This window comes from Oncorhynchus clarkii, unplaced genomic scaffold (assembly GCF_045791955.1).
Source record: "Oncorhynchus clarkii lewisi isolate Uvic-CL-2024 unplaced genomic scaffold, UVic_Ocla_1.0 unplaced_contig_9092_pilon_pilon, whole genome shotgun sequence".
Classification (NCBI taxonomy): Eukaryota; Metazoa; Chordata; class Actinopteri; order Salmoniformes; family Salmonidae; genus Oncorhynchus; species Oncorhynchus clarkii.
In genome coordinates this window covers 36,396-64,334 of record NW_027258060.1, presented here as the reverse complement: position 1 = coordinate 64,334, position 27,939 = coordinate 36,396, and the positions used below count along the sequence as shown (strand labels likewise).

Sequence of the window (27,939 nt, the reverse complement as noted above, 5' to 3'; positions counted from 1 at the left end):
ATGGTGGTGGTGGTGTTATGGTATGGGCAGGCATAAGCTACGGACAACGAACACAATTGTATTTTATCGATGGCAATTTGAATGAGCAGAGATACCGTGACGAGAACCTTGAGGCCCATTGTCGTACTATTAATTCACCGCCATCACCTCATGTTTCAGTATGATAATGGACGTCTCCATGTCGCAAGTATCTGTACACAATTCCTGGAAGCTGAAAATGTCCCAGTTCTTCCATGGCCTGCATACTCATCAGACATGTGACCCATTGAGCATGTTTGGGATGCTCTGGATCAATGTGTATGACAGCGTGTTCCAGTTCCCGCCAATATCCAGCAACTTCACACAGCCATTGAAGAGGAGTGGGACAACATTCCACGGGCCACCAATCAACAGCCTGATCAAATCTATTCAAAGATGTGTCGCTCTGCATGTGGTAAATGGTGGCCACACCAGATACTGGCTGGTTTTATAATCCATGGCCCTACCTTTCTTTTAAGGTATCTGTGACCAACAGATGCAGGGCATTCAGAAAGTACTCAGACCCCTTGACTTTTTCCACATTTTGTTACGTTACAGACTTATTCTAAAATGGATACAAATATAAAATCCTCAGCAATCTACACTGAATACCTTATGATGACAAAGCGACTGTGTGGGCCGTCAATGTAAATAAGAATTTGTTCTTAACCAACTTGCCTAGTTAAATACAGGTTAAATAGAACACAAAATAAAGACTCTCAGAACATGATAAACAAGATTCTCTGGTCTGATGAAACCAAGTTGAAAACTTGTATTATGTATTACTGTACTGTACTGTTGGAGCTACAAACACAAGCATTATGTATTACTGTACTGTACTGTTGGAGCTATAAACACAAGCATTATGTATTACTGTACTGTTGGAGCTATAAACACAAGCATTATGTATTACTGTACTGTTGGAGCTATAAACACAAGCATTATGCATTACTGTACTGTACTGTTGGAGCTATAAACACAAACATTATGTATTACTGTACTGTTGGAGCTATAAACACAAGCATTATGTATTACTGTACTGTACTGTTGGAGCTATAAACACAAGCATTATGTATTACTGTACTGTTGGAGCTATAAACACAAGCATTATGTATTACTGTACTGTTGGAGCTATAAACACAAGCATTATGTATTACTGTACTGTACTGTTGGAGCTATAAACACAAGCATTATGTATTACTGTACTGTACTGTTGGAGCTATAAACACAAGCATTATGTATTACTGTACTGTTGGAGCTATAAACACAAGCATTATGTATTACTGTACTGTACTGTTGGAGCTATAAACACAAGCATTATGTATTACTGTACTGTTGGAGCTATAAACACAAGCATTATGTATTACTGTACTGTACTGTTGGAGCTATAAACACAAACATTTCGCTGCACCTGTGATATCTGTAAGATATGTGAAAGTGACCAATAACATTTGATATGATTTGACCGACAGACCAATGTCTGACTGATTAACTGGTTAATTGGTTAATTGATTCCCCTCATCCCCCCCCCCCCCCCCCCCCCCAGGCCATGCAGAAGGAAGGGAAGGACATCAACATTAAGGAGGTGATGGACTGCTGGACTCTCCAGATGGGTTATCCTGTTGTGACCATCAGTAAGAACTACAGTCTGGACCACAGCGTCACCATCACACAGGAACACTTTGTCTACGACAGGGAGGCCAGGTTCAGAGACCCTGACCTTTTCAACAGAAGGTAGGTACTGTCAGCTGAGGACTGCAGACATTTTTATTCTGGTTTTTAACGCTTCTTTATATTATTAATGTTCTTCTTCTTTTATTGGTCTCACTTCCACAACAACAAAGAGGGCAAAGCGAGAAGCTAAAACCATGTCTGAAGAAACTGGTGTTCTCCTGTCCACACAGTGGAGGTAATAGACAACTAGTCTTCTCCTGTCCACACAGTGGAGGTAACAGACAACTAGTCTTCTCCTGTCCACACAGTGGAGGTAACAGACAACTAGTCTTCTCCTGTCCACACAGTGGAGGTAACAGACAACTAGTCTTCTCCTGTCCACACAGTGGAGGTAACAGACAACTAGTCTTCTCCTGTCCACACAGTGGAGGTAACAGACAACTAGTCTTCTCCTGTCCTCACAGTGGAGGTAACAGACAACTAGTCTTCTCCTGTCCACACAGTGGAGGTAACAGACAACTAGTCTTCTCCTGTCCACACAGTGGAGGTAACAGACAACTAGTCCTATCCTGTCCACAATGTGGAGGTAACAGACAACTAGTCTTCTCCTGTCCACACAGTGGAGGTAACAGACAACTAGTCTTCTCCTGTCCACACAGTGGAGGTAACAGACAACTAGTCTTCTCCTGTCCACACAGTGGAGGTAACAGACAACTAGTCTTCTCCTGTCCACACAGTGGAGGTAACAGACAACTAGTCTTCTCCTGTCCACACAGTGGAGGTAACAGACAGACAACTCGTCTTCTCCTGTCCACACAGTGGAGGTAACAGACAGACAACTCGTCTTCTCCTGTCCACACAGTGGAGGTAACAGACAGACAACTCGTCTTCTCCTGTCCACACAGTGGAGGTAACAGACAGACAACTAGTCTTCTCCTGTCCACACAGTGGAGGTAACAGACAGACAACTAGTCTTCTCCTGTCCACACAGTGGAGGTAACAGACAACTAGTCTTCTCCTGTCCACACAGTGGAGGTAACAGACAACTAGTCTTCTCCTGTCCACACAGTGGAGGTAACAGACAACTAGTCTTCTCCTGTCCACACAGTGGAGGTAACAGACAGACAACTAGTCTTCTCCTGTCCACACAGTGGAGGTAACAGACAACTAGTCTTCTCCTGTCCACACAGTGGAGGTAACAGACAGACAACTAGTCTTCTCCTGTCCACACAGTGGAGGTAACAGACAACTAGTCTTCTCCTGTCCACACAGTGGAGGTAACAGACAACTAGTCTTCTCCTGTCCACACAGTGGAGGTAACAGACAGACAACTAGTCTTCTCCTGTCCACACAGTGGAGGTAACAGACAGACAACTAGTCTTCTCCTGTCCACACAGTGGAGGTAACAGACAACTAGTCTTCTCCTGTCCACACAGTGGAGGTAACAGACAACTAGTCTTCTCCTGTCCACACAGTGGAGGTAACAGACAACTAGTCTTCTCCTGTCCACACAGTGGAGGTAACAGACAACTAGTCTTCTCCTGTCCACACAGTGGAGGTAACAGACAACTAGTCTTCTCCTGTCCACACAGTGGAGGTAATAGACAACTAGTCTTCTCCTGTCCACACAGTGGAGGTAACAGACAGACAACTAGTCTCCTCCTGTCCACACAGTGGAGGTAACAGACAGACAACTAGTCTTCTCCTGTCCACACAGTGGAGGTAACAGACAACTAGTCTTCTCCTGTCCACACAGTGGAGGTAACAGACAACTAGTCTTCTCCTGTCCACACAGTGGAGGCAACAGACAGACAACTAGTCTTCTCCTGTCCACACAGTGGAGGTAACAGACAACTAGTCTTCTCCTGTCCACACAGTGGAGGTAACAGACAACTAGTCTTCTCCTGTCCACACAGTGGAGGTAACAGACAACTAGTCTTCTCCTGTCCACACAGTGGAGGTAACAGACAGACAACTAGTCTCCTCCTGTCCACACAGTGGAGGTAACAGACAGCTAGTCTTCTCCTGTCCACACAGTGGAGGTAACAGACAACTAGTCTTCTCCTGTCCACACAGTGGAGGTAACAGACAACTAGTCCTATCCTGTCCACACAGTGGAGGTAACAGACAACTAGTCTTCTCCTGTCCACACAGTGGAGGTAACAGACAACTAGTCTTCTCCTGTCCACACAGTGGAGGTAACAGACAACTAGTCTTCTCCTGTCCACACAGTGGAGGTAACAGACAACTAGTCTTCTCCTGTCCACACAGTGGAGGTAACAGACAACTAGTCTTCTCCTGTCCACACAGTGGAGGTAACAGACAACTAGTCTTCTCCTGTCCACACAGTGGAGGTAACAGACAGACAACTAGTCTTCTCCTGTCCACACAGTGGAGGTAACAGACAACTAGTCTTCTCCTGTCCACACAGTGGAGGTAACAGACAGACAACTAGTCTTCTCCTGTCCACACAGTGGAGGTAACAGACAGCTAGTCTTCTCCTGTCCACACAGTGGAGGTAACAGACAGCTAGTCTTCTCCTGTCCACACAGTGGAGGTAACAGACAACTAGTCTTCTCCTGTCCACACAGTGGAGGTAACAGACAACTAGTCTTCTCCTATCCACACAGTGGAGGTAACAGACAACTAGTCTTCTCCTGTCCACACAGTGTAGGTAACAGACAACTAGTCTTCTCCTGTCCACACAGTGGAGGTAACAGACAACTAGTCTTCTCCTGTCCACACAGTGGAGGTAACAGACAGACAACTAGTCTTCTCCTGTCCACACAGTGGAGGTAACAGACAGACAACTAGTCTTCTCCTGTCCACACAGTGGAGGTAACAGACAGACAACTAGTCTTCTCCTGTCCACACAGTGGAGGTAACAGACAGCTAGTCTTCTCCTGTCCACACAGTGGAGGTAACAGACAGACAACTAGTCTTCTCCTGTCCACACAGTGGAGGTAACAGACAACTAGTCTTCTCCTGTCCACACAGTGGAGGTAACAGACAACTAGTCTTCCCCTGTCCACACAGTGGAGGGAACAGACAGACAACTAGTCTTCTCCTGTCCACACAGTGGAGGTAACAGACAACTAGTCTTCTCCTGTCCACACAGTGGAGGTAACAGACAACTAGTCTTCTCCTGTCCACACAGTGGAGGTAACAGACAACTAGTCTACTCCTGTCCACACAGTGGAGGTAACAGACAACTAGTCTTCTCCTGTCCACACAGTGGAGGTAACAGACAACTAGTCTTCTCCTGTCCACACAGTGGAGGTAACAGACAGACAACTAGTCTCCTCCTGTCCACACAGTGGAGGTAACAGACAACTAGTCTTCTCCTGTCCACACAGTGGAGGTAACAGACAACTAGTCTACTGTATTACTAAACTGTTCTCTCCCAGATGATCTCTCTCTCTCTTTCGTTGTAAATATGTAAATATTATTATTTGAAGTTTGTATTGTTTCATTTGCATGTTTTATTCACACCTGCAGTGTCGGAGCTGAAGAATTTCACTGTACAATGCAACTACATCTGCGTCCCTGTACATGGGACTAATACAATCTAATCTAATATCTCTCTCTCGCTTATGCAGAGCTGTGTTCAGACGGGTAGAGCTGTGTTCAGAGGGGTAGAACTGTGTTCAGACGGTAGAGCTGTGTTCAGAAGGGTAGAGTTGTGTTCAGACGGTAGAGCTGTGTTCAGACGGGTAGGACTGTGTTCAGAAGGGTAGAGCTGTGTTCAGAAGGGTAGGACTGTGTTCAGAGGGGTAGAGTTGTGTTCAGAAGAGTAGGACTGTGTTCAGAAGGGTAGAGTAGTGTTCAGAGGGGTAGAGCTGTGTTCAGAAGGGTAGAACTGTGTTCATAAGGGTAGAGTTGTGTTCAGAAGGGTAGAACTTTGTTCAGAAGGGTAGAACTGTGTTCAGAAGGGTAGAACTGTGTTCAGACGGGTAGGACTGTGTTCAGAAGGGTAGAGCTGTGTTCAGAGGGTTCGAACTGTGTTCAGAAGGGTAGAGCTGTGTTCAGAAGGGTAGAGCTGTGTTCAGAGGGGTAGAACTGTGTTCAGACGGTAGAGCTGTGTTCAGAAGGGTAGAGTTGTGTTCAGACGGTAGAGCTGTGTTCAGACGGGTAGGACTGTGTTCAGAAGGGTAGAGCTGTGTTCAGAAGGGTAGGACTGTGTTCAGAGGGGTAGAGTTGTGTTCAGAAGAGTAGGACTGTGTTCAGAGGGGTAGAGTTGTGTTCAGAAGAGTAGGACTGTGTTCAGAAGGGTAGAGTAGTGTTCAGAGGGGCAGAGCTGTGTTCAGAAGGGTAGAACTGTGTTCATAAGGGTAGAGTTGTGTTCAGAAGGGTAGAACTTTGTTCAGAAGGGTAGAACTGTGTTCAGAAGGGTAGAACTGTGTTCAGACGGGTAGGACTGTGTTCAGAAGGGTAGAGCTGTGTTCAGAGGGTTCGAACTGTGTTCAGAAGGGTAGAGCTGTGTTCAGAAGGGTAGAGCTGTGTTCAGAGGGGTAGAACTGTGTTCAGACGGTAGAGCTGTGTTCAGAAGGGTAGAGTTGTGTTCAGACGGTAGAGCTGTGTTCAGACGGGTAGGACTGTGTTCAGAAGGGTAGAGCTGTGTTCAGAAGGGTAGGACTGTGTTCAGAGGGGTAGAGTTGTGTTCAGAAGAGTAGGACTGTGTTCAGAAGGGTAGAGTCGTGTTCAGAGGGGTAGAGCTGTGTTCAGAAGGGTAGAACTGTGTTCATAAGGGTAGAGTTGTGTTCAGAAGGGTAGAACTTTGTTCAGAAGGGTAGAACTGTGTTCAGAAGGGTAGAACTGTGTTCAGACGGGTAGGACTGTGTTCAGAAGGGTAGAGCTGTGTTCAGAGGGTTCGAACTGTGTTCAGAAGGGTAGAGCTGTGTTCAGAAGGGTAGAGTTGTGTTCAGAAGGGTAGAGTTGTGTTCAGAAGGGTAGAGATGTGTTCAGAAGGGTAGAACTGTGTTCAGAAGGGTAGAGCTGTGTTCAGAAGGGTAGAGCTGTGTTCAGAAGGGTAGAGTTGTGTTCAGAAGGGTAGAACTGTGTTCAGAAGGGTAGAGTAGTGTTCAGAGGGTTCGAACTGTGTTCAGAAGGGTAGAGCTGTGTTCAGAAGGGTAGAGCTGTGTTCAGAAGGGTAGAGCTGTGTTCAGAGGGTTCAAACTGTGTTCAGAAGGGTAGAGCTGTGTTCAGAAGGGTAGAGCTGTGTTCAGAAGGGTAGAACTGTGTTCAGACGGGTAGGACTGTGTTCAGAATGGTAGAGCTGTGTTCAGAATGGTAGAGCTGTGTTCAGAAGGGTAGAGCTGTGTTCAGAATGGTAGAACTGTGTTCAGACGGGTAGGACTGTGTTCAGAAGGGTAAAGTAGTGTTCAAAAGGGTAGAGCTGTGTTCAGATGGGTAGAACTGTGTTCAGAAGGGTAGGGTAGTGTTCAGATGGTAGAACTGTGTTCAGAAGGGTAGAGCTGTGTTCAGAATGGTAGAGCTGTGTTCAGAAGGGTAGAGCTGTGTTCAGACGGGTAGGACTGTGTTCAGAAGGGTAGAGCTGTGTTCAGAAGGTAGAACTGTGTTTAGAATCAGTAGTGTTCAGGAGAAGCCCTGGCAACATGTGGATGGATTAGTTTAATCTTCCATGAAGGTGAGGCTAATAATTCATTCTGAACCAATCTGGTATCCCTCCCTCGTGTTCCTCTGATTCGGGCCGGCAAGGCCGCTAGCGAGGCGAGGAGAGGGATAAGCGAGGAGAGGAGAGGCAAGGGACATCATCTCTGCATCCTAATACTGGTCTTCTCTCCATGCTTTACCTCTGCCCTGGGGAAGGAGTTTTCCTCCAAAAATCCAATTTTTACTTAAGAAAAAACTATTGTCTCAATGTTTTGCAAAATAAATTTCCCCTTCTTAGAAGACGAGGAGGGAGGAAGGGGAAAAGGGTAATCGGGGAAACTCCACACCACTGCAGGCTGTAGATAATGTAAGGGAAAACTTCACACCACTGAAGGCTGTAGATAATATAGCGGAAACTTCACACCACTGAAGGCTTTAGATAATGTAGTGGAAACTTCGAAACACTGAAGGCTGTAGATAATGTAGCAGAAACTTCACAACACTGAGGGCTGTAGATAATGTAGGACCTAATCCACACCACTGAAGGCTGTAGATAATGTAGCGGAAACTTCAAAACACTGAAGGCTTTAGATAATGTAGCGGAAACTTCACAACACTGAGGGCTGTAGATAATGTAGCGGAAACTTCACACCACTGAAGGCTGTAGATAATGTAGGAGAAAATCCACACCACTGAAGGCAGTAGATAATGTAGGAGAAAATCCACAACACTGAAGGCTGTAGATAATGTAGGGGAAACTTCACAACACTGAAGGCTTTAGATAATGTAGCGGAAACTTCACACCACTGAAGGTTGTAGATAATGTAGGGGAAACTTCACACTACTAAAGGCAGTAGATAATGTAGGAGAAAATCCACACCACTGAAGGCTGTAGATAATGTAGGGGAAACTTCACAACACTGAAGGCTTTAGATAATGTAGCGGAAACTTCACACCACTGAAGGCTGTAGATAATGTAGGGAAACTTCACACCACTGAAGGCTGTAGATAATGTAGCGGAAACTTCACACCACTGAAGGCTGTAGATAATGTAGGGGAAACTTCACACCACTGAAGGCTGTAGATAATGTAGGGGAAACTTCATACGACTGAAGGCTTTAGATAATGTAGGGGAAACTTCACACCACTGAAGGCTTTAGATAATGTAGGGGAAACTTTACACCACTGAAGGCTTTAGATAATGTAGGGGAAACTTCACACCACTGAAGGCTGTAGATAATGTAGGGGACACTTCACACCACTGAAGGCTGTAGATAATGTAGGGGACACTTCACACCACTGAAGGCTGTAGATAATGTAGCGGACACTTCACACCACTGAAGGCTGTAGATAATGTAGGGGACACTTCACACCACTGAAGGCTGTAGTTAATATAGCCTGTCCAATCGATGCTGCATAATATTTCTAAAATGCTCTTCTACAGGGCACATACTGTACTGACAGGGCACGTCACCCCCTCTCGGTTGTCAACGGCAACCTTTATCTCCCGTCCTCACCTGCCGTTGGTAGACCTGTTTTTTTTTCGGTCTTAGCGTGTTTCTTCTGAAAGCTTTCTGGAGAAGAAGAAACCAGAACTGCTAATGGTGACTCAAACACCCCAGCTTTCTCAGTTTGCCATTTAAAACAAGTAAACACCATTAACCCTTTACATTCCCCCCAACCCATCATAGCTGGCTACCTTGGCCTGCACTGGGAAATAATGAGAAAAGGCTTTTTAAGGAATCAATAGGTAAGCTAGCAGGCTCCCCCACATCACAGAGAGAGAGAGAGAAGAGAGAGAGAGAGAGAGAGAGAGAGAGAGAGAGAGAGAGACAGAGAGAGAGAGAGAGAGAGAGAGAGAGAGAGAGAGAGAGAGAGAGAGACAGAGAAGAGAGAGAGAGAAGAGAGAGAGACAGAGAGAGAGAGAGAGAGAGAGAGAGAGACAGAGAAGAGAGAGAGAGAGAGAGAGAGAGAGAGAGAGAGAAAAGAGAGAGAGAGAGAGAAGAGAGAGAGAGAGAGAGAAGAGAGAGAGAGAGAGACAGAGAAGAGAGAAGAGAGAGAGAGAAGAGAGAGAGACAGAGAGAGAGAGACAGAGAAGAGAGAGAGAGAGAGAGAGAGAGACAGAGAGAGAGAGAGAAGAGAGAGAGAGAGAGAGAGAGAGAGAGAGAGATGCTGTTTTACATGCTCTGAACCAACTCTTCTGGACATCAGGACAGTGATTACTCACCTCGAACTGGACAAAGATGTTTTCTTTAATCAAATCTTTGTCTTTCTTTCTTTTTTTACATGCGCCGAATACAACAGTGAAATGCTGAGTTACAATCCTTTAACCAACAATGCAGTTTAAATAAAAAATAAGTGTTGAGAAAGTATTTACTGAAATAAACTGAATTTAAAAAAAAATCAATCAATCAAAAAATAAAAATTGAAAAACATCAAATAATGACAGAGCAACAATGGAATAGTAAGTTGAGGTAATTGAGGTAATATGTACAGTACATGTGGGGGGGGGGGGGGGGGGGTGTCAATGCAAATAGTCTCGGTAGCCGTTTGATTAGCTGTTCAGGAGTCTGATAGGTTGGGGGTAGAAGCTGTTAATAAGAAGCCTGTTAATAAGAAGCCTGATGCTACACTTGGTGTGATGAGGCCCGATGCTCTACTTGGTGTGATGCTCCACTGGTGTGATGAGGCCCGATGCTCTACTTGGTGTGATGAGGCCCGATGCTCCACTTGGTGTGATGAGGCCTGATGCTCCACTTGGTGTGATGAGGCCCGATGCTCCACTTGGTGTGATGCTCCACTTGGTGTGGTGAGGCCAGATGCTCCAATTGGTGTGATGAGGCCAGAGAGAGAGAGAAGATTGAAATACTTGTAAACTATTTCACTCTGTTCAGTAACGTCTCAAGCCAAGCTTGGAGGTGGTGCAGGCATCGTTCTTACATTCTAACGTGTGCATCCATTTGCATGACATTACAGTCGTGCTTTGATTATTCTGAACTAGCATCAACAGTCCTGAAGGATATTCATAAGGCTGTGGGTGGATTAACAACAGTGTATCTTGACCAGACCACCTATTATTGATTAAAGGCAGGCCTGCCAGGGACAGAGGGAGAGAGAGGTAGAGAGAGGTGGAGAGGTAGAAGGAGAGTGAGCGGGAGAGAGGGAGAGAGAGAGGTAGAGAGAGGTGGAGAGGTAGAAGGAGAGGGAGCGGGAGAGAGGGAGAGAGGTAGAGAGGTGGAGAGGTAGAAGGAGAGGGAGTAGGAGAGAGGGAGAGAGGTAGAGAGGTGGAGAGGTAGAAGGATAGGGAGATGGAGAGAGGTAGAGAGGTGGAGAGGTAGAAGGAGAGGGAGCGGGAGAGATGGAGCGAGAGAGAGAGCGAGAGAGCGAGAGAGAGAGAGAAAGAGAGAGAGAGAGAGGGAGAGAGGGGAGAGAGAGGGAGAGAGATAGAGGGAGAGTGAGAGGGAGAGAGAGGGAGAGAGAGGGAGAGAGGGGAGAGAGAGGGAGAGAGATAGAGGGAGAGTGAGAGGGAGAGAGAGGGAGAGAGAGGGAGAGGGCGAAACTACAGACGGTAGAGTCCTTTGGTGTTTCCTGGTCGTGCTAGACTAGAGGCACACTTACCAGAGATAAATAATAATAGCTACCCTACTCCACAACACATGAAACATTGAACAGGCTCTATGCACGTCAGGCCAGCAGGGTAGCATCTTCTCTTTGAAAGTCAAGTGGATGATGGTTGAGTTTCTGACTCCACTCCACAATTGATATTCTTCTTTCCTTCATTTTTGCCCAGCGATAGAGTATCTGTTCTTTTAAAAGTCAAGTTTCTCGCTCTTGAAAATATATAAATATATTTTACATTACATTTAGGTCATTTAGCAGAGGCTCTTATCCAGAGCAATTTACAATTAGTGCCGTCTTAAGATAACTAGGTAAGATAATCACAGCCAGTACATTCTTCCTCAATAAAGGAGCTCAGCAAAGTCCTTGCTAGTAAAATGGAAATAATGTTGAGTGTTAGTTCCTGAAAGGGTGGGTGGGGGAGGTACCGTGGGATTATTTAACATACTCTTTGAGGATGTAAGGTTTCAGATGTTTTCAGAAGATGGGCAGGGACTCTGCTGTCCTAACTTTTTTTTTTTTTTGGGGGGAGTTGGTTCCACCATTGTTGTGTTTTTGCAGGGTCACAACAAGGTTCTTTACACTCTAGGAGTGGGACACAGTGGAGTTGTCAACCTTGTGGAGAGGTCTTAGAGCAGGCAGGCGCTTCCCTGGGAGGAAGAGCAGCTCTGTGTTGTTGAGGTTGAGCTTGAGGTGGTGGGCAGGGTTATTTGAAAATATGCCATAGTCGAGTGACTTGGTGTTGAGAGAGAAGAGGAGAGGGCCTAGAACCGAGCCCTGGGGGACACCAGTAGTGGTACATGGTGCAGACACAGATCCTCTTCACTTCACCTGGTAGGAGCGGCCTGCCAGGTAGGATGCAGAGTGTGCAGAGCCTGAGACACCCAGCCCTGAGAGGGTGGAGAGGAGGATCTGATAGAGCCTGATACACCCAGCCCTGAGAGGGTGGAGAGGAGGGTCTGATGGTTCACGGTGTCGAAGGCAGACGATAGATCTAGGAGGATGAGCACAGAGGAGAGAGAGTCAGCTTCGGCAGCTCTGAAAAACATTCCCATAGCATGATGCTGCCACCACCATACTTCACTATAGGGATGGTGCCAGGTTTCCTCCAGACGTGATGGTTGGCTTTCAGGACAAAGAGTTCAATCTTGGTTACGTCAGACCAGAGAATCTTGTTTCTGGTCTGAGAGTCCAAATGGGTTGTCATGTGCCTTTTACTGAGGAGTGGCTTCCTTCCACTTTACCATAAAGGCCTGATTGGTGGAGTGCTGGTTGTCCTTCTGGAAGGTTCTCCCATCTCCACAGAGGAACTCTGGAGCTCTGTCAGGGTGGCAATCGGGTTCTTGGTCACCTCCCTGACCAAGGCCCTTCTCCCCACAATTGCTCCGTTTGTTCAGGTGGCCAGCTCTAAGAAAAGTCTTGGTCGTTCCAAACTTCTTCCATTTAAGAATGGTGGAGGTGTAACAGTATAACTTTAGACCGTCCCCTCGCCCATACCCGGGTGCGAACCAGGGACCCCCTGCACACATCAACAACAGTCACCCACTAAGCATCGTTACCCATCGCTCCACAAAAGCCACGGCCCTTACAGAGCAAGGGGAACCACTACTTCAAGGTCTCAGAGTGAGTGACGTCACCGATTGAAACGCTATTTAGCGTGCACAACCGCTAACTAGCTAGCCATTTCACATCCGTTACAGAGGCCGCTGTGTTCTTGGGGACCTTCAATGCTGAAGACATTTCTTGGTACCCTTTCCCAGATCTGTGCCTCGACACAATCCTGTCTCGGAGCTCTACGGACAATTCCTTCGACCTCATGGCTTGGTTATTGCTCTGACATGCACTGTCAACTGTGGGACCTTATATATACAGGTGTGTACCTTTCCAACTCATGTCCAATCAATTGAATTTACCACAGGTGGACTCCAATCAAGTTGTAGATCAACATCTCAAGGATGATCAATGGAAACAGGATGCACCTGAGCTCAATTTTGAGTCTCATAGCAGAGGGTCTGAATATTTATGTAAATAAGATATTGCTGTTTTTTATTTGTAATACATTTGCAAAAAATAAATAAACCTGTTTTTTGCTTTGTCATGATGGGATATTGTGTGTAGATTGCTGAGAAAAAAAGTTATATTAAACCTGCACATGTTCTTTCAGTTTAATAGCAACATGTGTAGAATAGCAGGAAATTAGCTCTAAAACATTTTCTCTCAGCCTCATGGCAAAATGTTTACAATACCATGAGATTAGCTATAAAACTGCTCAGGTTCTCTCTGCCCCATGGCAACAAAACATAGATGTAAACTGCTCAGGTTCTCTCCGCCCCCTGGCAACAAAACATAGATGTAAACTGCTCAGGTTCTCTCCGCCCCCTGGCAACAAAACATAGATGTAAACTGCTCAGGTTCTCTCCGCCCCCTGGCAACAAAACATAGATGTAAACTGCTCAGGTTCTCTCTGCCCCCTGGCAACAAAACATAGATGTAAACTGCTCAGGTTCTCTCTGCCCCCTGACAAAAAAACATAGATGTAAACTGCTCTAAGCCACTATCCCCACCCCCTGACACCAGTCATGGAGAAAATAAATTGCTAAATGAAATTAGTGGTAAATTGATTTCCTGGTCACCTGCAGAGAACTGTGATGCGTGACTATTACAGGGGCATTGCAATTACACCCACTTCTACCCCCCGGATGTTTCCAGAACATCTAACCCGAGGCTGTATACCATATTTCCCGTATAGTGCACTACTTTTGACCAGGGCCCGTTGGATGCCATTTGGGACGCAAGCCTTAGTTTATTGTGTCTGGAATTCTGACTACGAGTCTGGGAGATTGTCAGAGTGCATCATGGGGGTTTTATGGATGAAGAATTGACTTGAGCTCTTAGAAATGAATGGCAACGATACTTTCGTATAGGGAATGTTGGAGCCATTTGGGTACAGCCTCAGGTTAGATGTGAGTACAGTCAGAGGACTTGAAAGATTAAATTAACGTTCAGCATGAGATGGAATTCACAGCTCAATAATCACTACGACTACGGGTAGGCTGGGGAAAACTATTATTTATAACTCAAGGTAGTAGTGAAGTATTCTGTTATAACTCAAGGTAATAGTGAAGTATTCTGTTATAACTCAAGGTAGAAGTAAAGTATTCTGTTATAACTCAAGGTAGTATTGAAGTATTCTGTTATAACTCAAGGTAGTAGTAAAGTATTCTGTTATAACTCAAGGTAATAGTGAAGTATTCTGTTATAACTCAAGGTAATAGTGAAGTATTCTGTTATAACTCAAGGTAGTAGTGAAGTATTCTGTTATAACTCAAGGTAGTATTGAGGCAGCAGATAGCCTAGTGGTTAGAGGCAGGGTAGCCTAGTGGTTTGAGCGTTGGGCCAGTAACCGAAAGGTTGCTGGATCGAATCCCCGACCTGACAAGGTAAAAATCTGTCGTTCTTCCCCTGAACAAGGCAGTTAACCCACTGTTCCCCTGAACAAGGCAGTTAACCCACTGTTCCTAGACCAGTTAACCCACTGTTCCTAGGCTGTCATTGTAAATAAGAATTTGTTCTTAACTGACTTGCCTAGTTAAATAAAGGTTACACACAGTATTGAAGTATTCTGTTATACCTACTTCAACACTACCTTTAAGTATTCTGTATGAAACTGGACATTAAGTGAAAACCGCAGAAAACCGCAGAGGGAAATGATATAACCACAAAATCCACTGACTATATTATGAACACACTAGTACAACTACCAGCCAGTGTGATAGACTCCATCGATATACTTTTATAATCTGAACATAATGGATCCATGCAGGTGTCGCTCTATGGGTTTCCTTTTTTATTGTGTTTTGAGGAAAGAAAATATATTTTAGCAATAGATGTTAGTGCTCCTCTGAGGTCCTGTTACGCTGCTACTTGGACACACACTGTTTGATTAAAGACTATATCAAGCCTCAGCCTCAAGTGTGTCTCTGAAGCTATAAGGACATAAAGCCATCTCAGAGAGAGAAAAAGAGAGGGAGAGAGAGGAAGAGAGAGAGAGAGATAGAAAGAGAGAGCGACATCAAGAGAGAGAGAGGAAGAGAGAGAGCGACATCGAGAGAGAGACAGAGAGAGAGAGATAGAGAGAGAGGAAGAGAGAGAGAGACAGAGAGAGAGGAAGAGAGAGAGTGACATCGAGAGAGAGACAGAGAGAGGAAGAGAGAGAGCGACATCGAGAGAGAGATAGAGAGAGAGAAAGAGAGAGAGCGACATCGAGAGAGAGACAGAGAGAGGAAGAGAGAGAGAGCGACATCGACAGAGAGACAGAGAGAGACTGTGGTGGACCTCCCCTGGAGCTTGTCATCCCTGGTCCCTCCAGCAACCTCACACCTCATTACCCTTCATATTGCACCCCTGACCCAAGAAGAGCCAGGCTGCCCACCTCTCCCTGCCCCAGCATGCCTCAGTGCGCATTCCAAATGGCAACTGAATCCCCATAGGGCTCTGATCAAAAGTAGTGCACTTTAAAGGGAATAGAGTTCCATTTGGGACACTCAACAGCCTGGTCTGGCCCAGTCGGACCCTCCAGTGAAGTGGCACTCTCAGCCGACTCCGGCCGCCCGGACAGATCGATGGACCCACCTAGGGGGTGATGATAGAGACATCGATCCTGAGGAGAGAGAGATAAAGAGATTGAGAGAGAGGGGGGGAGATAGTGAGACAGAGAAATATATATATACAGTTGAAGTTGGAAGTTTACATACACCTTAGCCAAAAACATTTAAACTCAGTTTTTCATAATTCCTGACATTTAATCCTAGTAAAAATTCCCTGTTTTAGGTCAGTTAGGATCACCACTTTATTTTAAGAATGTGAAATGTCAGAATAATAGTAGAGAGAATGGACATATATATATACACACACACACAGTTGAAGTCGGAGAGAGAGAGAGAGAGAGAGAGAGAGAGAGAGAGAGAGACAGAGAGAGAGAGATAGAGAGGGAGACAGAGAGAGACAGAGAGAGAGAGAGAGAGAGGCAGAGAGAGAGAGATAGAGAGGGAGACAGAGAGAGAGGGAGAGAGGGAGACAGAGAGAGACAGAGAGAGAGAGAGAGAAATATAAAATCCTGGACCAGACCAGACTAGACCAGAGGGACAGACCAGACGAGACCGGACCAGACTAGACCAGACCAGACTAGACCAGAGGGACAGGACAGACCAGACCAGACCGGACCAGACTAGACCAGTCCAGACTAGACCAGAGGGACAGACCAGACCAGACTAGACTAGACTAATCCAGACGAGTCCAGACCAGAGGGACAGACCAGACTAGACTAGACTAGACTAATCCAGACGATTCCAGACCAGAGGGACAGACCAGACAAAATAGAATCACAGTTAACTACATAGCAGTTCAAACAAGGTAGTTTAGCACAGGCTGAATCTCCAACTGGATCTTGTCACAGAGCCACAATTACAAAGTAATTTGTGTGACAGCTTCAACAGTTAACTAAAGCTTGACTCCTCTTCTCTCTGCCACACTGATGTTCATGTTCAGCACTAAAACCTCTCAGCTTAACTCACCACTGGGAACGCATGGTTTTCTGTTATGTAGTTCAGCTGCTTGAGGATTGATCCTCCTGGTTAATCATACAGTAATCAGAGGGTTGATCCTCCTGGTTAATCATACAGTAATCAGAGGATTGATCCTCCTAGTTAATCATACAGTAATCAGAGGATTGATCCTCCTGGTTAATCATACAGTAATCAGAGGATTGTTCCTCCTGGTTAATCATACAGTAATCAGAGGATTGATCCTCCTAGTTAATCATACAGTAATCAGAGGATTGATCCTCCTAGTTAATCATACAGTAATCAGAGGATTGATCCTTCTGGTTAATCATATAGTAATCAGAGGATTGTTCCTCCTGGTTAATCATACAGTAATCAGAGGATTGATCCTCCTAGTTAATCATACAGTAATCAGAGGATTGATCCTCCTGGTTAATCATACAGTAATCAGAGGGTTGATCCTCCTGGTTAATCATATAGTAATCAGAGGATTGATCCTCCTAGTTAATCATACAGTAATCAGAGGATTGATCCTCCTGGTTGGGGAATCATACAGTAATCAGAGGATTGATCCTCCTGGTTAATCATATAGTAATCAGAGGGTTGATCCTCCTGGTTGGGGAATCATACAGTAATCAGAGGATTGATCCTCCTGGTTAATCATATAGTAATCAGAGGATTGATCCTCCTGGTTAATCATATAGTAATCAGAGGGTTGATCCTCCTGGTTGGGGAATCATATAGTAATCAGAGGATTGATCCTCCTGGTTAATCATATAGTAATCAGAGGATTGATCCTCCTGGTTGGGGAATCATATAGTAATCAGAGGATTGATCCTCCTGGTTAATCATACAGTAATCAGAGGGTTGATCCTCCTGGTTAATCATATAGTAATCAGAGGTTTGATCCTCCTAGTTAATCATACAGTAATCAGAGGATTGATCCTCCTGGTTAATCATATAGTAATCAGAGGGTTGATCCTCCTGGTTGGGGAATCATATAGTAGTCAGAGGATTGATCCTCCTGGTTAATCATGCAGTACTCAGAGGGTTGATCCTCCTGGTTGGGGAATCATACAGTGATCAGAGGATTGATCCTCCTGGTTGGGGAATCATACAGTAATCAGAGGATTGATCCTCCTGGTTAATCATGCAGTACTCAGAGGGTTGATCCTCCTGGTTGGGGAATCATACAGTAATCAGAGGTTGATCCTCCTGGTTAATCATGCAGTACTCAGAGGGTTGATCCTCCTGGTTGGGGAATCATACAGTAATCAGAGGATTGATCCTCCTGGTTAATCATGCAGTACTCAGAGGGTTGATCCTCCTGGTTGGGGAATCATACAGTAATCAGAGGATTGATCCTCCTGGTTAATCATGCAGTACTCAGAGGGTTGATCCTCCTGGTTGGGGAATCATACAGTAATCAGAGGATTGATCCTCCTGGTTGGGGAATCATACAGTAATCAGAGGATTGATCCTCCTGGTTGGGGAATCATACAGTAATCAGAGGATTGATCCTCCTGGTTGGGGAATCATACAGTAATCAGAGGATTGATCCTCCTGGTTGGGGAATCATATAGTAGTCAGAGGATTGATCCTCCTGGTTAATCATGCAGTACTCAGAGGGTATGAACAGGCCTGGAGCATGGTTAATCATGCAGTACTCAGAGGGTATGAACAGGCCTGGAGCACAGTACTTAGTCCTTCCTCTAACTCAGCTGTGTAATGGAAATGTGTTGCTTGAAGAGAAAAGCAGGCTTTGCCCCAGATAAATGTGTAAGTGTTTGCCTTGGACAACACTTTCTCTCTATCCTCGCCATAAACACTGTTATGTCATTTTATTCACAGTTTCCCCCCCCTATTATTCACCCATATTTCATTTTTATTAATTTTTTCTTTTAACAATATTTCATCACCACCAACTCTGTGACTTGTTATGGTAATATGGTTGCCCTTCATTCTAATGATGACATCCTCACTATGTATGAAATGCAGGATTGTTGTTTCTCTATATGTTGGTATTAGGTCTAGGTTTGATGATAGATTAACTACTGTACATGTTGGTATTAGGTCTAGGTTTGATGAAATATTAACTACTGTACATGTTGGTATTAGGTCTAGGTTTGATGATAGATTAACTAGATGTTGGTATTAGGTCTAGGTTTGATGATAGATTAACTAGATGTTGGTATTAGGTCTAGGTTTGATGATAGATTAACTAGATGTTGGTATTAGGTCTAGGTTTGATGATATATTAACTACTGTACATGTTGGTATTAGGTCTAGGTTTGATGATATATTAACTACTGTACATGTTGGTATTAGGTCTAGGTTTGATAATATATTAACTATATGTTGGTATTAGGTCTAGGTTTGATGATAGATTAACTATATGTTTTGTATTAGGTCTAGGTTTGATAATATATTAACTATATGTTGGTATTAGGTCTAGGTTTGATGATATATTAACTACTGTACATGTTGGTACTAGGTCTAGGTTTGATGATAGTTTAACTACATGTTGGTATTAGGTCTAGGTTTGATGATAGATTAACTACATGTTGGTATTAGGTCTAGGTTTGATGATAGATTAACCACATGTTGGTATTAGGTCTAGGTTTGATGATAGATTAACTAGATGTTGGTATTAGGTCTAGGTTTGATGATAGATTAACTACATGTTGGTATTAGGTCTAGGTTTGATGATAGATTAACTAGATGTTGGTATTAGGTCTAGGTTTGATGATAGATTAACTAGATGTTGGTATTAGGTCTAGGTTTGATGATAGATTAACTAGATGTTGGTATTAGGTCTAGGTTTGATGATAGTTTAACTATGTGTTGGTATTAGGTCTAGGTTTGATGATAGATTAAATACATGTTGGTATTAGGTCTAGGTTTGATGATAGATTAACTAGATGTTGGTATTAGGTCTAGGTTTGATGATAGATTAACTAGATGTTGGTATTAGGTCTAGGTTTGATGATATATTAACTACTGTACATGTTGGTATTAGGTCTAGGTTTGATGATAGATTAACTAGATGTTGGTATTAGGTCTAGGTTTGATGATAGATTAACTAGATGTTGGTATTAGGTCTAGGTTTGATGATATATTAACTACTGTACATGTTGGTATTAGGTCTAGGTTTGATGATAGATTAACTATATGTTGGTACTAGGTCTAGGTTTGATGATAGATTAACTAGATGTTGGTATTAGGTCTAGGTTTGATGATAGTTTAACTAGATGTTGGTATTAGGTCTAGGTTTGATGATAGTTTAACTAGATGTTGGTATTAGGTCTAGGTTTGATGATAAACTAACTACTGTACATGTTGGTATTAGGTCTAGGTTTGATGATAGATTAACTACATGTTGGTATTAGGTCTAGGTTTGATGATATATTAACTACTGTACATGTTGGTATTAGGTCTAGGTTTGATGATATATTAACTACTGTACATGTTGGTATTAGGTCTAGGTTTGATGATAGTTTAACTATGTGTTGGTATTAGGTCTAGGTTTGATCATATATTAACTACTGTACATGTTGGTATTAGGTCTAGGTTTGATGATAGTTTAACTAGATGTTGGTATTAGGTCTAGGTTTGATGATAGTTTAACTAGATGTTGGTATTAGGTCTAGGTTTGATGATATATTACCTACTGTACATGTTGGTATTAGGTCTAGGTTTGATGATAGATTAACTAGATGTTGGTATTAGGTCTAGGTTTGATGATAGTTTAACTAGATGTTGGTATTAGGTCTAGGTTTGATGATATATTAACTACTGTACATGTTGGTATTAGGTCTAGGTTTGATGATAGATTAACTACATGTTGGTATTAGGTCTAGGTCTGATGATATATTAACTACTGTACATGTTGGTATTAGGTCTAGGTTTGATGATAGATTAACTAGATGTTGGTATTAGGTCTAGGTTTGATGATAGATTAACTAGATGTTGGTATTAGGTCTAGGTTTGATGATATATTAACTACTGTACATGTTGGTATTAGGTCTAGGTTTGATGATAGTTTAACTAGATGTTGGTATTAGGTCTAGGTTTGATCATATATTAACTACTGTACATGTTGGTATTAGGTCTAGGTTTGATGATAGATTAACTAGATGTTGGTACTAGGTCTAGGTTTGATGATATATTAACTATATGTTGGTACTAGGTCTAGGTTTGATGATATATTAACTACTGTACATGTTGGTATTAGGTCTAGGTTTGATGATATATTAACTAGATGTTGGTATTAGGTCTAGGTTTGATAATATATTAACTACTGTACATGTTGGTATTAGGTCTAGGTTTGATGATAGACTAACTAGATGTTGGTATTAGGTCTAGGTTTGATGATATATTAACTACTGTACATGTTGGTATTAGGTCTAGGTTTGATGATATATTAACTACTGTACATGTTGGTATTAGGTCTAGGTTTGATGATAGATTAACTACATGTTGGTATTAGGTCTAGGTTTGATGATATATTAACTACTGTACATGTTGGTATTAGGTCTAGGTTTTATGATATATTAACTACTGTACATGTTGGTATTAGGTCTAGGTTTGATGATAGACTAACTAGATGTTGGTATTAGGTCTAGGTTTGATGATAGATTAACTAGATGTTGGTACTAGGTCTAGGTTTGATGATAGTTTAACTAGATGTTGGTATTAGGTCTAGGTTTGATGATAGATTAACTAGATGTTGGTATTAGGTCTAGGTTTGATGATAGTTTAACTAGATGTTGGTATTAGGTCTAGGTTTGATGATAGATTAACTAGATGTTGGTATTAAGTCTAGGTTTGATGATAGATTAACTATATGTTGGTATTAGGTCTAGGTTTTATGATATATTAACTACTGTACATGTTGGTATTAGGTCTAGGTTTGATGATAGTTTAACTAGATGTTGGTATTAGGTCTAGGTTTGATGATAGTTTAACTATATGTTGGTATTAGGTCTAGGTTTGATGATATATTAACTACTGTACATGTTGGTACTAGGTCTAGGTTTGATCATATATTAACTACTGTACATGTTGGTATTAGGTCTAGGTTTGATGATAGTTTAACTACATGTTGGTATTAGGTCTAGGTTTGATGATATATTAACTACATGTTGGTATTAGGTCTAGGTTTGATGATATATTAACTACTGTACATGTTGGTATTAGGTCTAGGTTTGATGATAGATTAACTACATGTTGGTATTAGGTCTAGGTTTGATCATATATTAACTACTGTACATGTTGGTATTAGGTCTAGGTTTGATGATAGATTAACTATATGTTGGTATTAGGTCTAGGTTTGATCATATATTAACTACTGTACATGTTGGTATTAGGTCTAGGTTTGATAATATATTAACTACTGTACATGTTGGTATTAGGTCTAGGTTTGATGATAGATTAACTAGATGTTGGTATTAGGTCTAGGTTTGATAATATATTAACTACTGTACATGTTGGTATTAGGTCTAGGTTTGATGAAATATTAACTACTGTACATGTTGGTATTAGGTCTAGGTTTGATGATAGATTAACTAGATGTTGGTATTAGGTCTAGGTTTGATGATAGATTAACTAGATGTTGGTATTAGGTCTAGGTTTGATGATAGATTAACTAGATGTTGGTATTAGGTCTAGGTTTGATGATAGTTTAACTATGTGTTGGTATTAGGTCTAGGTTTGATGATAGATTAACTACATGTTGGTATTAGGTCTAGGTTTGATGATAGATTAACTAGATGTTGGTATTAGGTCTAGGTTTGATGATAGATTAACTAGATGTTGGTATTAGGTCTAGGTTTGATGATATATTAACTACTGTACATGTTGGTATTAGGTCTAGGTTTGATGATAGTTTAACTACATGTTGGTATTAGGTCTAGGTTTGATGATATATTAACTACTGTACATGTTGGTATTAGGTCTAGGTTTGATAATATATTAACTAGATGTTTTGTATTAGGTCTAGGTTTGATGATAGTTTAACTACATGTTGGTATTAGGTCTAGGTTTGATGATATATTAACTACTGTACATGTTGGTATTAGGTCTAGGTTTGATAATATATTAACTAGATGTTTTGTATTAGGTCTAGGTTTGATGATAGATTAACTATATGTTGGTATTAGGTCTAGGTTTGATGATATATTAACTACTGTACATGTTGGTATTAGGTCTAGGTTTGATGATATATTAACTACTGTACATGTTGGTATTAGGTCTAGGTTTGATAATATATTAACTACTGTACATGTTGGTATTAGGTCTAGGTTTGATGATATATTAACTATATGTTGGTATTAGGTCTAGGTTTGATGATATATTAACTACTGTACATGTTGGTATTAGGTCTAGGTTTGATGATAGTTTAACTAGATGTTGGTATTAGGTCTAGGTTTGATGATATATTAACTATATGTTGGTATTAGGTCTAGGTTTGATGATAGATTAACTAGATGTTGGTATTAGGTCTAGGTTTGATGATATATTAACTAGATGTTGGTATTAGGTCTAGGTTTGATGATAGATTAACTAGATGTTGGTATTAGGTCTAGGTTTGATGATAGATTAACTAGATGTTGGTATTAGGTCTAGGTTTGATGATATATTAACTACTGTACATGTTGGTATTAGGTCTAGGTTTGATGATAGATTAACTAGATGTTGGTATTAGGTCTAGGTTTGATGATAGATTAACTAGATGTTGGTATTAGGTCTAGGTTTGATGATATATTAACTACTGTACATGTTGGTATTAGGTCTAGGTTTGATGATAGATTAACTAGATGTTGGTACTAGGTCTAGGTTTGATGATAGTTTAACTACATGTTGGTATTAGGTCTAGGTTTGATGATATATTAACTAGATGTTGGTATTAGGTCTAGGTTTGATGATAGATTAACTAGATGTTGGTATTAGGTCTAGGTTTGATGATATATTAACTACTGTACATGTTGGTATTAGGTCTAGGTTTGATGATAGATTAACTACATGTTGGTATTAGGTCTAGGTTTGATCATATATTAACTACTGTACATGTTAGTATTAGGTCTAGGTTTGATGATAGATTAACTAGATGTTGGTACTAGGTCTAGGTTTGATGATATATTAACTATATGTTGGTACTAGGTCTAGGTTTGATGATATATTAACTACTGTACATGTTGGTATTAGGTCTAGGTTTGATGATATATTAACTAGATGTTGGTATTAGGTCTAGGTTTGATGATAGTTTAACTATGTGTTGGTATTAGGTCTAGGTTTGATGATAGATTAACTACATGTTGGTATTAGGTCTAGGTTTGATGATAGATTAACTAGATGTTGGTATTAGGTCTAGGTTTGATGATAGATTAACTAGATGTTGGTATTAGGTCTAGGTTTGATGATATATTAACTACTGTACATGTTGGTATTAGGTCTAGGTTTGATGATAGTTTAACTACATGTTGGTATTAGGTCTAGGTTTGATGATATATTAACTACTGTACATGTTGGTATTAGGTCTAGGTTTGATAATATATTAACTAGATGTTTTGTATTAGGTCTAGGTTTGATGATAGTTTAACTACATGTTGGTATTAGGTCTAGGTTTGATGATATATTAACTACTGTACATGTTGGTATTAGGTCTAGGTTTGATAATATATTAACTAGATGTTTTGTATTAGGTCTAGGTTTGATGATAGATTAACTATATGTTGGTATTAGGTCTAGGTTTGATGATATATTAACTACTGTACATGTTGGTATTAGGTCTAGGTTTGATGATATATTAACTACTGTACATGTTGGTATTAGGTCTAGGTTTGATAATATATTAACTACTGTACATGTTGGTATTAGGTCTAGGTTTGATGATATATTAACTATATGTTGGTATTAGGTCTAGGTTTGATGATATATTAACTACTGTACATGTTGGTATTAGGTCTAGGTTTGATGATAGTTTAACTAGATGTTGGTATTAGGTCTAGGTTTGATGATATATTAACTATATGTTGGTATTAGGTCTAGGTTTGATGATAGATTAACTAGATGTTGGTATTAGGTCTAGGTTTGATGATATATTAACTAGATGTTGGTATTAGGTCTAGGTTTGATGATAGATTAACTAGATGTTGGTATTAGGTCTAGGTTTGATGATAGATTAACTAGATGTTGGTATTAGGTCTAGGTTTGATGATATATTAACTACTGTACATGTTGGTATTAGGTCTAGGTTTGATGATAGATTAACTAGATTTTGGTATTAGGTCTAGGTTTGATGATAGATTAACTAGATGTTGGTATTAGGTCTAGGTTTGATGATATATTAACTACTGTACATGTTGGTATTAGGTCTAGGTTTGATGATAGATTAACTAGATGTTGGTACTAGGTCTAGGTTTGATGATAGTTTAACTACATGTTGGTATTAGGTCTAGGTTTGATGATATATTAACTAGATGTTGGTATTAGGTCTAGGTTTGATGATAGATTAACTAGATGTTGGTATTAGGTCTAGGTTTGATGATATATTAACTACTGTACATGTTGGTATTAGGTCTAGGTTTGATGATAGATTAACTACATGTTGGTATTAGGTCTAGGTTTGATCATATATTAACTACTGTACATGTTGGTATTAGGTCTAGGTTTGATGATAGATTAACTAGATGTTGGTACTAGGTCTAGGTTTGATGATATATTAACTATATGTTGGTACTAGGTCTAGGTTTGATGATATATTAACTACTGTACATGTTGGTATTAGGTCTAGGTTTGATGATATATTAACTAGATGTTGGTATTAGGTCTAAGTTTGATAATATATTAACTACTGTACATGTTGGTATTAGGTCTAGGTTTGATGATAGACTAACTAGATGTTGGTATTAGGTCTAGGTTTGATGATATATTAACTACTGTACATGTTGGTATTAGGTCTAGGTTTGATGATATATTAACCACTGTACATGTTGGTATTAGGTCTAGGTTTGATGATAGATTAACTACATGTTGGTATTAGGTCTAGGTTTGATGATATATTAACTACTGTACATGTTGGTATTAGGTCTAGGTTTGATGATATATTAACTACTGTACATGTTGGTATTAGGTCTAGGTTTGATGATAGACTAACTAGATGTTGGTATTAGGTCTAGGTTTGATGATAGATTAACTAGATGTTGGTACTAGGTCTAGGTTTGATGATAGTTTAACTAGATGTTGGTATTAGGTCTAGGTTTGATGATATATTAACTAGATGTTGGTATTAGGTCTAGGTTTGATGATAGATTAACTAGATGTTGGTATTAGGTCTAGGTTTGATGATAGATTAACTAGATGTTGGTATTAGGTCTAGGTTTGATGATAGTTTAACTAGATGTTGGTATTAGGTCTAGGTTTGATCATATATTAACTACTGTACATGTTGGTATTAGGTCTAGGTTTGATGATAGATTAACTACATGTTGGTATTAGGTCTAGGTTTGATGATAGATTAACTAGATGTTGGTATTAGGTCTAGGTTTGATGATAGTTTAACTACATGTTGGTATTAGGTCTAGGTTTGATCATAGATTAACTACATGTTGGTATTAGGTCTAGGTTTGATGATAGATTAACCACATGTTGGTATTAGGTCTAGGTTTGATGATATATTAACTACTGTACATGTTGGTATTAGGTCTAGGTTTGATGATAGATTAACTACATGTTGGTATTAGGTCTAGGTTTGATCATATATTAACTACTGTACATGTTGGTATTAGGTCTAGGTTTGATAATATATTAACTACTGTACATGTTGGTATTAGGTCTAGGTTTGATGATATATTAACTACATGTTGGTATTAGGTCTAGGTTTGATCATAGATTAACTACATGTTGGTATTAGGTCTAGGTTTGATGATAGATTAACCACATGTTGGTATTAGGTCTAGGTTTGATGATATATTAACTACTGTACATGTTGGTATTAGGTCTAGGTTTGATGATAGATTAACTACATGTTGGTATTAGGTCTAGGTTTGATCATATATTAACTACTGTACATGTTGGTATTAGGTCTAGGTTTGATAATATATTAACTACATGTTGGTATTAGGTCAACAGTACTCATTCTGTGACTTGACAGACGGTCTTATTCCCCAACCTGGTCTCAGAGCATTTCGTATAATTTGGAACGTAAATCCGACACTCCATTGAGAATGATATGTTACGTTTGGTATGGTACGTATTTGTTTGTGGATGTTCGTCATCCATTTCGTATTTGATATGTTTGATGAATTGCAATTCATATATGTTACAAATTTGCTAAATTTACAATATTGTCTGAATTTGCAAATGTATGTTATGTTACGAATGCCAAGTTGTTGTTACTAACATTAGCTAGGCGGCAAAAATTGAATGTGGCTAACATTAGTTCGGGGTTAAGGTTAGGAGTTAGGTTAAAGTGTTAAGGTTAGGGTAAGAGGAAATGTTAGCTAAATGGGTTCTGTCTTATGTATCAATACCAAACGTAACATATCATACTAACCTGAATGTGTCGGATTTACATTTACTATGTTACATCTCGTCTATGAGACCAGGCTGCATCCAGAGATAACTCCTCTCTCTTGATCCTGATCCCTGTGATATTCAGAATGCATTGACCCCACAGGCATCTGGTTTCATCAAACCGGATAATCAACGTAATTAAGTCATCAAATCAGCGTAATTAAGGTTGTTAGGAGCCGAACAATGAATACTTCAGACAGAGGCACACCAGGTTCCCCTCCCTCCTTCTCTTAGATAACAAAATAGCTAATTTGCTCAGTCCTCCCGCTCTGTCTGTCTGTCTGTGTGTGTGTGTGTGTGTGTGTGTGTATGTGAGAAAGATTTAGGAGTTAATTGCTCAGTGGTTGGTCCCACCTCTCTGGTCCTCCGAATCACGTCCCTCCACCCTGACATGGACGTCCTGTTGATGGAGGTAATCAGAGAAGGCGGCTAACAGAAGAGCCAGTCAGCACACCCAGGTGTACAGCGGCCATTTTGATTTTGACAGACATTAATTCAGACCAGCAGGCGTCATGGAGGAGCGGGGCGGTGAAACAGCTGTCAGACAGAGTTGTGTGTCTGCGTGTGTGAATTGTGACAGTTTCACCTGCCTAGGGACGGCCATGGGTCTGAACCCCTAATGGAACCTACCATTGGTCTGAACTCCTAATGTAACCTACCATTGGTCTGAACCCCTAATGTATCCTACCATGGGTCTGAACCCCTAATGTAACCTACCATGGGTCTGAACCCCTAATGTAACCTACCATGGGTCTGAACCCCTAATGTAACCTACCATGGGTCTGAACCCCTAATGTAACCTACCATGGGTCTGAACCCCTAATATAACCTACCATGGGTCTGAAGCGCTAATATGGAATAGGATGTCATTTGGGAGACC

At 41.2% G+C, this 27,939-nt stretch overlaps 1 protein-coding gene across 1 annotated transcript in view; it reads left to right on the top strand.

Annotated features, from left to right (window-relative positions):
- LOC139394700 (thyrotropin-releasing hormone-degrading ectoenzyme-like) overlaps positions 1 to 27,939 on the top strand; it is a gene marked incomplete at both ends in the record, with an annotated part of 150,318 nt that overhangs the window by 86,213 nt on the left and 36,166 nt on the right. Inside the window, one exon of the mRNA XM_071142795.1 lies at positions 1,565 to 1,752. Coding sequence (XP_070998896.1) covers positions 1,565 to 1,752 — 188 coding nt within the window. The remainder of the gene's footprint in view (positions 1 to 1,564; positions 1,753 to 27,939) is intronic.